This window comes from Microchirus variegatus (genome assembly GCF_963457635.1).
Source record: "Microchirus variegatus genome assembly, chromosome: 17".
In the NCBI taxonomy this organism is placed as follows: Eukaryota; Metazoa; Chordata; class Actinopteri; order Pleuronectiformes; family Soleidae; genus Microchirus; species Microchirus variegatus.
Genome location: NC_139818.1, coordinates 20,859,898 through 20,871,030, shown reverse-complemented (window position 1 = coordinate 20,871,030; position 11,133 = coordinate 20,859,898). Strand labels below are relative to the sequence as shown.

General features: G+C 41.5%; 1 protein-coding gene across 1 annotated transcript; it reads left to right on the top strand.

Moving 5' to 3' along the window:
• Positions 1-707: 707 nt before the first annotated feature.
• On the top strand, positions 708-10,906 carry sh3bp1 (SH3-domain binding protein 1; the record flags this gene model as incomplete). The annotated part of the gene is made up of 18 exons (XM_083904090.1): positions 708-760; positions 3,513-3,555; positions 3,862-3,966; positions 4,056-4,132; positions 4,337-4,448; positions 4,945-5,021; positions 5,118-5,205; positions 5,293-5,361; positions 5,810-5,900; positions 6,005-6,141; positions 6,863-6,974; positions 7,107-7,188; positions 7,275-7,355; positions 8,023-8,136; positions 8,259-8,356; positions 8,506-8,674; positions 8,829-9,184; positions 10,635-10,906. 18 exons carry the CDS (start codon positions 708-710, stop codon positions 10,904-10,906), a joined length of 2,136 nt encoding a protein of 711 aa, XP_083760216.1.
• Positions 10,907-11,133: the final 227 nt, after the last annotated feature.

Genomic DNA, 11,133 nt, shown 5'->3' with positions numbered 1-11,133 from the left:
AAATCAAATCTAAATTTCATCCACACATTGAACTGTGTGGAGGAAAAACAACATACTGTCAGAGCAACAGTTTCCTCTTTTCATATCCTTTTACCTCTTTAGCACACACACACGGTTATTATTTACAGAAGTACAAACTAACCACACTCTTCCTGGAGGATATTTCAAGAGGCAAAGTATCATTTATTAAGAAAGCAGGGACACAGAAATGGGTAAATTACAAGATTTTAAGTTGATACCAATCCTCTCTTAAATATTCCTGTAATAAAATCAAAATTCTCTGTCCTTACACCTTCACTTCAAATCGCTCGGTCTCGTCTTTGGAAACATGTTGTTGTGGAGCGTCTTTGCAGTCTCTGACGCTGTTCAATCACAGTGTGACAATCAAACCCGACGCACACACACAAAAACATCTCTCTTCCCCCCTCACAACTTGCACTTCATCTGTGCAACTTCCTCATTCGCCGCCTTGTGTTACGAGTTACTTCAGAGCTCACTCCCTTTGAAACAAGAACGAAAACTGACGACCACAACACGCACTCAAAAACCCACCGACCCCCACACACACACAGGCCTGGATCTTCTCTTCTCGTGTCTTCTCTGTTCTCCAGATGAAGTAACCCGAGCTGGACTCCCGAGTTCAGACGCTGTGTGGGGGCTGAGGTGGACGGAGGTGGACAGGTGGAACGTGCCGTTGCAGTGCAGACATGTTACGGCAGTCTCTGAGCATCCTGAAGCAGCAGCTCAGCTCGACAGCAAAGTAAGTGCCTCAGCGTCTGTGAATCTTCTCTGTCGTCCATCTGTACTCTTGAAGTTCCACTCTGGTACCTACTCTTATATCGTTTATAATAATGCAAACTCATTGTTTGTCATCTCTGCTCTGCTTTAATCTCTGCTCTGCTTCATAAAGCCGTAAAAGCGAAATTACAAGTATTTTAGTAGGTTTAATCCACAGTCTGTCCCTGACATCCATGCAAATAACATAAAAACACATAATTACACCATCTTGAATATCTATCTGAAGACAAAGCGGGGCTAAGTTTTGAAAGAAGAAATAATAACAGTATAAGTAAGTATACTATTTCTGTTAGAGTGGCAACTGCTGTGATGCAGTGTGTTCATCTTGCACTTATTTATCTAATTTCATCAGATTCAGAGGCCCCTTTTCCCCCACTTTTACCGTCCAACCGGTTATGAGAGGGGCAGGCCTTTCATTTCACTTGCCACTACGGCCTAGTTTGAGGAAATAGTCCAATTCTGCTTCGGTTTCCAGGTTCTCATTTTGTACAGTGTCAAATATATCTGCGTGAAGCCGGATCGCCTCAGTCGCTGCTTCCTCTTGAAAAGAGACGCATGCTGCTGATGCTGCTGCTCGGGGGGGGTTTTGTGGGAAACCTCAGGCTCCTCTGCACTTCAGTACCACAGGGGGTTCTGCACGTCTGAGTGGACGAGGCCACAGGGCTGGTGCACTTTATCATGTGGCCTTTCTAACAAGGGAGACTGTTTTTTCCCCATGATTTTTACTGAATTTTTAGCATTTTTTTCTTCCTTTTTTGGATAATGAAATTGTGATAGTGTAGGGTTATTGTTTTTTTTATGCATACAGTCGAAAGACGACCTTTTCTGACTGGAAACTTCAGTTTCTACTCTCCTACACCAAACTCCATAGAGAAAATCAGCATTTTTCTGTCACAGGAACACAGGGGCTGCTGGTCCACTGCTGCCTCATCTGGTAAGATTAAGTCGGGTGGATGAATCCAAACATTCAAGTCCCTAAATGCCTCATTTGAACTGACTAATGGAGGCAGAAGTGGATCAATAACTCCTGTGTAGTGTGAGGTAAAATGTACAGTTTTCTCTATGGACTTTGGTGAGCAACTCCGTACGATCTTCTAGAGTCAGAAAACTTTAGCTCAGTGTGTTTCAGTCGGTGCCTCATACAACCACACTTCAAAACCCCCCCCATAAACTATTCCTTTTTCACAGGTGTTTCACAAGTTGAATGCCTCTCTGATCTAGAGAGTGTGACAGGGTCTGCAACTGCAAAAACCGTGTAGGCCGAGCTGCCTCTCGATCTGTGACACACTGTGGTTTAATAATAAACATACATAGATGGCGTGCATCTGCAGCAGAGCAAAAGTGTGCTCCAGCCCAGCTACCACCACCACAGCAGCACTTTACCCCAGTTCTGACTCTGCTGTCCCACCTCTGTGACTATATGAACGCATGTATGTTCATATACGTCCACTTTATTAGGTACAGACATGGTTGTGTGTCAAATCCCAGTGGATCACCACTTTATGAAAATGCTGCCACCTTTTCTTCCTCAAACTGATGCTCAGTTTGACCTTCAGCAGGTCGTCTTGACAATGTTTACAGGTCTTATTGTAGAGGTTTCAAACTGGTGGGCTGAATGTGGCGGGCCACTAGATCATAGATTTATCAGTTTGAGTGTTTTTTTTGTTATTTTTTAAATAATTAAACCACATTTCTCTGATTTTTTTTTCTTAAATGAGAATATTTGCTAGTTTTTTTGCTCCATATAACAAAGAAATCATTAAAACTGAAAAATAGTTTAGTTTGTGGACAAAATGAGACATTTGAGAGTATCATCATCAATTTATGGACCAAACGAGCACTCGATTCATCCATGAAATAGTCGAGTATCGTATCCTATTGACTAAATATGAGCTTTTCTTCTGAATTTTAATTTAATTTATCTCTATTATGTCTTTATTGTGAAGGTACACATCCTTCCATGTTAAAACAAACACTTTTACTTGTCTGGACAAAGCACATGATACAGTATGGGGAATTAAAACTTTTTTCTTTTTCCACATTAAAAGAAAAAAAAAAAAGATGAAACGAGAAACAAAGAAAGAAACAGGCCACATGCTTTAAGCGTGTTGGGGATTTCTCCTCTTTGTGTTTTCAAACATCACATGTTGGTGTTTTTGGAGAGGAAACAGAAGTGACACCTCTGAGGTGACTGGTTTGGGTGTGGTTTTCTTTCGCAGGGTCACAAACCTGAGAATGATTCTAAAGTCAGAAAAATCTGTTTTTTTTTTTCCCTCCATTTTTATAAACAACATCAAGAGTGATGTGGCTTCAGCCTCTGCTTCCTGTCACTGAGCAGCAGCAGCTTTAGGTCTCTGTGTTGTTTGTCAGTTTGGCCTAAAATATCCGTTAGCTTGTGTTTGTCAACACATCTTTGAAATGGAGCTTTAAATAAATGTATAAATAAATAAAACAAATAAAACATACAAACGCGTGACCCAAAATACCTTAAAACAATACAAATACTGTAGAAAATATAAAAACATCAGATGAAGCTGATTTTTCAAATTAGAGAGTTGTTTGTTCGTGACTTAAACCTTGGGGTAATTTTCACAGTTTTAATTTACACAACAAACAAGAATCTGCTGTTTATACTGTAGCTTACAGTGCATTATTATATATTATAGGGTTATTAAGTAATTGTTTTAACTAACTAACTCTATGTACATGTTCAGGTCACAGGATGCCACCGAACTCCTGCACGAGGACTTGGTCTTGGTGAGAAAACTATAATCTCATTCAATAATAATTCTGACTATTACAATGACATAAATCACATTTTTATAGCATTACAGATGGACTGTTTGACGGTTCAAACTTTGCAGCATTGTACTGTTCCACTAAACTAATGTTTTTCTGCAAAAAGATGCAAGAACCAATGTCCAGATTCCTGAATGTATCCAATTTTGTTCACTTTTTATGAGATAAACATGCAATTTATGGTTTTTACATCATCTGATGATGTAAGAAAAAATAGATAGAAATTGCCTCAAAAAGTGTGTGATTTTTCCTTTGCAAATGAAGGTGGAGCAGCGCGTGGAGCCGACCAAAAAGGCGGCGCAGGTCCTTCACAAGAAGCTGCTGGGCTGCATGCAGAGTCAGCCGGGGCTGGAGGCTGAAAAACGAATGGTATTTTAAACACAGACGTTTACTGTTTCTGCAGAAAATATGTGGACGTGTGTTTGAACGGTGGATGTTGATCTTCTGATTCTTTGCAGAAAAAGCTCCCTCTGATGCTGCTGTCCATCAGCATGGCAGAGAGCCTCAAAGACCTGGACGCACAGTCCTCCATCAGGTGACCGGTTTCATCCATAATTCATCCATCCGTTCATCATCTGTGCTTGTTCCTTGAACTTTGGACTCATGTTGACTGCTGTCACGTGTAAAACCTCATGACAGGATTCCTTTAACCGCCTTTTCTCTAGATTTTAATCAAACTGTTTTTGTGGTTTTTAGCTGTGATGTAGCTGTTAACTGTGTGTGTGTGTGTGTGTGGCAGGAGGGTGTTGGAGATGTGCTGTTTCATGGAGAAGATGCTGGCCAACATGCTGGCTGAATTTGAGATGAAGCTGGAGCGGGAAGTCCTGGAGCCGCTCAACAAACTCAGCGAGGTATGAACGCCTGGTTCCACTGCTGCTGAGGAGAAAACTAACAAAACTCTTAAGAGTTTAAAGGTTAAAATACAACTGTGTACAAACAAGTGTTACACTCGTAGCGTTGGGCGCAAAAATGTCCCATTGAAACTCATTCAAACTACAATTTTTGATCTCACTTTAAAGCATATATATGCATTTTATTATATATTGATTATCAATCTGGGCTTTTGCCTTGAAAGTGACAATTTTTTTCTACTCCCCACCAGATGGCGTCATTTTAGCCATATTCAGCATATCACATCATGACAAATTCAGTCAAGAGAAATAGTAAATAGAAATTCAACTACTTTTGCAGTTATAAGAAAGTTTTCTCTGTAAATAGCCAAAATAAACAGCGCTGTATAGTATAGTGTATATACAGTGACATACATAATTGAATGTATACATTAAACATCTATGTACACACACACACACACACAGTATGTATTTATTTTTTACATTTTCCTTAAAGGATGATTTACCGGAGATTCTCAGGAACAAGAAGCAGTTTGCAAAGCTCACGACGGACTGGAACAACGCACGGACCAGGTGAGTTTTAAACGCTTCAGTCAGAGCTGTGTGTGTGTGTTTTAATGCATCCTCTCACATATCACACACTCTGTGTGTGTGTGTGTGTGGAGCCAGGAGTCAGACCAGCAATGGTCCCCAGGCGAAGCAGGAAGGTCTTAGGGAGGAAGTGGAGGAAGCTTGGAAGAGGTTGGAGAGCATCAAGGTAAGAGGGGAGCACATTGTGTCCTGTGAAGTGAAGTCAGTGGTGTTTTCCTTGATCTTGACCCCTCCTCTTTTTCTGCTTCTTCAGGACCAGTACTCTGCAGATCTGTACCATTTTGCGACCAAAGAAGACGATTATGCTAACTACTTCATTCGTGTGAGCTGTAATTTATTTATTATTATTTTTTTTATTATTGGTGGTTTTTCAGAGAGTAAACACAAAGACTCTGAGCTATGTAAGCGTATGTACATCGTCTCCGGGTAGAATGATGTTTATATATTGCACAAAGTCTCTTTCAGCAGTGACATTTAAAAATACAATTTTAAGGGGTTTCCTCAACTTTCACTCAAGAGCAATTTAATTATCTGATATTTATCAATATTAACTGATTTTAAAATATTTTATTGTGGCCATCTTTTTGGCCATATCATCCAGCCCTAATCTACGGTGGCTTGGAAGTGCAAACCATTATTTCAAAACATGAAACACCTAAAAATCCCAAAAATATACCTACAAACGTTTCAAATGTTTCAAGTGACCCAGAGATGATGAAGTGAGTTTGCACTTCCAGGCCACCGTACTAATCTCTTTTCTCCCTTTTTAGCTTCTTGAGCTTCAAGCAGATTACCACAAAAATTCCCACGAGTTCCTGAACAAAAACATCAGCGAGCTCAAAGAGAATCACAGTCAAAAAGGTGTGCGTTTCATTTTTATATCCCCCCCGTGTCTGTGCATTTTATGTTCCTCTCCTTCACTGTTGTATTTTTACATCTAGCTTCATTTCCCTGTCTTTACACAGGGTCCACGCTGAGTGTCTCTCATCAGAAGGTCTATGGTGAGAGTCTGCTGTCTCACTTGTCTCAAGGCAGCAGAGACATCGCTGTGCCCATCCAGGAGTGTATTCACATGCTGCTCAGGACGGGAATGGAAGAGGAGGTAGGACTGTTGGGATGATTAATGGGACTATTTATGCAGTGGGCAGCTTAGTTTTCTCCATGTGATGTCCATATTGGGCTTGTGTAGACTGTGTGTAAAAGGTTTTCCAGTTGAGGTCAAACCTGAAGTAAGAATATCTTGAATAGCCACCAGAGGGCAACTCTCATTGTGTGTTTGAATGAAGGTCTGTGGGTTAGTGTGGACAGACGGTGGGTAAAACTGAAGTAATTGCTGCAGATTTTGAGACATTTATAGAAATTTCAAGTTGAAGATGCACTACAAAGCACATCCATTCAACCATTTAAATCTAATCAATTTGATCCATAGTGTAAAAATCCAAATTGGCTTTACAGTAAATTCAATCTCATCGGCAACCCTCCGTCCATAGACCCTTGGTTAAAGTAAAGTGAAGTAGCAATTCCTCAAAAACCCATTTTAACTAGACAGGAAATTGAATAAAACCTCAGGAAAAGCCACAGAGAAGAATCCCTCTCCCAGAACGGACAAATGTGCAATTATCAATAGAAAGTATGTTTTTGAGGGTTGAGCTGAAGCCAATCTTAGCTGACAGTCTGGATTGGTATGTTGTTGTGTTTCCATACACAATAAGGTGCACAATATGACATGGAGGTGAAGTATTGAGGTCAATCAGGGCATAAGGAGTCATTTTGAACTTTGGATGTCCATTCATGGACTGTCTTCTCCCTTCTTACTGTTCTAGGGTCTGTTTCGTCTGGCGGCAGCAGCCTCGGTGGTGAAGAGGCTGAAGTCTTGTCTGGACCAAGGGACGGTGGATCACAGCGAGTTCAGCATGGACCCACACGCCGTCGCTGGTACAGAAACGTCAACAATTATTTTCATACGAGAAACGGAATCATTCACCAATTGTAGAAGAATCGGTGATTCGTCTAAAAGTTCGTCTTAAGGTCCCTTAACGTTTCTGTCTAATTTTGGCGACATAACAGGAGCGTTGAAGTCTTACTTCCGAGAGCTGCCCGAGCCTCTGATGACCTTCGAACTGTGCAATGACTGGTTCAAAGCAGCAGGGTGCGTATGACGCCAACACTCCAAATATTTTATCCTGGATTCCTATGTGTGTGTGTGTGTCCTGAGTTTGTCGTCTGTCTTCACAGGGAGAAAGACTTGACAGAGAAGCTGGAGAAGTTGAGCGACCTGCTGAGGAAACTGCCACATGAAAACTACAACAACCTCAGGTTTGTAGCTCGTCTTATCCAGCTCAACCACAAAGACAGAAGTACAGGTCAAACTGGTACATAGCTTAGCAACATTAGCACCACAACAATATATTTGGACTTTGATTTTCCCTGTTATAAGGGTTTTTTCCCTGGTAGTTTTTCCTTAGCCTGGTCGAGGGTCTAAGGACAGAGGATGTTACCAACCCTGTGGAGCCCTGTGAGACAAACTGTGTTTTGTAATCGTGGGCTATATAAATAAAATTTGATTTGATTTGATAATTCAATGACTTTTCCTCTAGATTTTTATGACTTACCTTGACCTCCTGATATTAGCACTTGTGTGCGAAGGTCAACTGTCAAATCTAAAGTATAAATATTGTGTTTTTTTATCTTATTGCCCCAAAACCTCCTGATAATCTCCACACCAAGCATCTAAACAAAAACTAATATTGCCGATCGCCACTGTCTTTGAATTTTAAGTGGTTTCATCCAACACATGTAAAACATTCACCTACACGTAAAAAATTAAATAAGTGAAGGTTTAAGGAACACCGAGTAAGGGCTAAGTACAACTTCAGGGGTGTCACCTTGGCTAAATGAATTCATCACATGCATATCCTCAACCTCTACTTCCTGTGAGTCCTTTCTTCGCCCACTCAACTTCATGTTTCCCCTCTCCTGTCAGGTACCTGGTCCAGTTCCTGTCTCTGTTGTCAGAGAAGCAGGCTGTGAACAAGATGACGCCCAGCAACATCGCCATCGTCCTGGGGCCGAACCTGCTCTGGCCACGAGCCGAAGGGTTCGTGTTTGGCAAATTCGATGTCGTCGCGTTGCTCGTACTGATTGAACTTTCCTCTAGACTATGAGAAAAAAAATGGGTGACCAATGTCTTTTCCTCTGTATCTGTGTGTGTGTCTTTAGTGAAGCTGCTCTGTTTGATATGGCGTCAGCGTCTTCGGTCCAGGTGGTCACTGTCGTTGAGCCTCTTATTCAGTACAGCTCCAGCCTCTTCCCTGAAGGTATTTAAACACTCATGTCGCCTGTGTGTGATGCCAACATCAAGTCAGGACCAAGTCAAAGTTGAACAAAGACTTCAGTCCAAAAACAGTGTTAAATATTTTCAACAGACTAGTTTTAAGTCTTGTTTCTGCTGTTTTGCTGTGCTTAGATATATCCTTTGAGATCCCCGACGTTCCCGAGGTTCCACATGTGCCCGTTCCTGTTCCTGCTGCCCAGTCTTTGATCTCAGAGAAGCAGAAGCTGAACAGAACAGTCTCCTCCTCTTCCTCCACAACCTCCTCCTCCTCTTATCACACTCCTCTCTCCAAGACAAACAGGTAAGATGAACAAATATGAAAAATAAAAGCATATATGTATAATGTGACACAAGAGGAGAAGAGTTAAAGCTGCGGTATGTAGTCACATCAAATGGCAACAATTGCAGTATTTTTAGAGAAAAAACATGAATATTTGTCTGTTTCTTTCCATCAGCACAGCCTCTCAGGACAGTCTGAGCAGCTTCTTCCTGGTCAAATCTGGCTCTGTGAGTCGCAGTGGCGCCTCCAAGTGGTGTGGCCCTGTAGCGGAGCAGCAGCAGCCGTCAGCACAAACCCATCAAATCACATCATCATCATCTCTATCATCTCTCAGTACCTGCCTCAACAGCTCCGCCGCAGAGAACCAGGTCCCATCAGCACCACCTAGAGCCACGAGACCAGCGCCAAACCCGGATCAGAACAGCAGCCCCACGCAGAGGCAGTGCTCAGACCAAGGGCAGCTAGAGCCGATTCTGGAGGCACCTCCAGACTCTCCCAAAGCGTGTGTGATGATCTCATCGCCGGCCAAATGTAAGTCTAAGTTCTCTGAGCAAATGTACGTTCAGACGAATCCAATTAGTAGTGAAATCTTCAGGATTCACTCCACTGTTTAAGCTTTTTGAACCATTAATGCTGTCAAAACTATCTAAACCTATGAAGACACAGATCTATAAAAAATATCTTAACACCACTAACTAACTTACATTAACTTGTCTAGAGCAATTCCTGCACTTTCCTTCTCGTATACCTCGCACTTATTATTTTTTTAATCTGCCGTAAAAATTGTAAAAATGTCACTTTTTTTACATGTTTGTTAAGTGATTTGAGACCATAACATTTATGTTAATATTCTCTACAAACACTGGTGAACAGTGTGTGTATTTATATCTTTGTGAGGTCCAAAAAAACGTACAAAAACTATCCCTTGTGGGGACATTGTGTCTGGGCCCTCCAACTTTAATGGGCTTTTTCTGAGTTAACGCATGGTTTTAGGCTTATGGTTAGAATTGGGATTAAAAAAGGGAATGCATTATGTCTATGAGTCGATGATATGTCCTCACTAAGATATAAAAACAAGTGTGTGGAAAGTTTGCAGAATTTGAGGATTTGAAACCTAATTTTTAATCATTTAAAGACCTTTTAGTTCCACATTTGACGCACTCTTTAAGAGACTCAAAACAACTAAAAACAACAGCAGCAGTTGTTGTTTTAGTGCTCAGGCCACAGTTAGGTCTTGTTATCTGTCTGCCTCGCTCTATTGTTATGTCCTGTGCAGATTCTTTACTTCTGCCCTTTTCTTTCCTCTCACGAAGTTTAAAAAAAAAAGAAAAAAAAAAAAGACTCAGCTCGTCGACAGAGAGAAAATAAATTACCACTGGTTGCAGTGACCAGGAAGTACACAGGAAACAGGAAGTCTCACACCACGGACCAAAATATCAACCAGCGGGGGTCATGCGTCATTGTTCGTCTACCTCAGCGCTGGGTAGAAACTGAAAAATACTTTCCCTCATAAGTCACTTCATCCTGACGATCATGTCTGCCAACAAAACTGAAGTTATGTGTCATGGGATACTGTCTGAAGATGGTCTTTCTCTTCTCAGGGATTTTACTGCCAAAGCCACTGTGGTATTTTGGGATATAAAGTTTTTAAAAAAGCACATTTGATTATGGTTTAGCGTTTAAGATCGAGTGTTTTTTCCACACACACCAAAAAAAAGCAGCCTACAGTGCAATAAATGTCAGCAGTAAAAGTCTATACAAGGACAATCGACACCAAATCTGTTCAGGATATCGACCGTATTTCATACCAGACGTCTTTGCTTTTTTAAAATGACGTCAGTATACGCTGGTGGTCAAAGAACAAAATGTCAAATCAGTTCCTGTCAAAGTAAGTCAAATTTTGCACAACGCTAATTTCCACAAAAGAAAAATCACTCTAAAACGTCCTAAATCTCCCATTTTTTCCTTGTTTTTTGTGCAGCACAAAGATCCTTCCAACAGAACAAAGCAAGCGAGCACGTAACGGTCCAGTTCTCCAAACCCAGAACCCCTGGACCGCCCGTACCTCCCGTGCTCCCGCCTCCTCTGCCGCGCAGCGCTGTCCCAGCAGCTAAGAACACTAAGCCCAAGCCTCCACCTCGGGCTCAGACGACCAGCTTCAGGAAGCCCCCGCCGAAAAAGCCTGGACTGAAAGCACCAAGCTGCCCGCCGCCGCTTCCTCCGCCGACGCAGGCCAAAGAAGTTCCTTCTTAACGCACGGTGAAAATTTCGATTTTCATGACGAAACCCTGTCTGTTTTCAGTCTGTGCTGTTCATAACAGTGCACTGCAATACTGTTCTTGTAGTTCATCCATGTTTTTATAAACCTCTATCATATTTATTGTGTCCTGTGTTTCCCAGAATGCAGTTGATGGTAAAAATGAAAATAATAAATGCATCCATATTGCGCTAAAGAAGCTTAGCAGTTGCTGTTTTTCCCA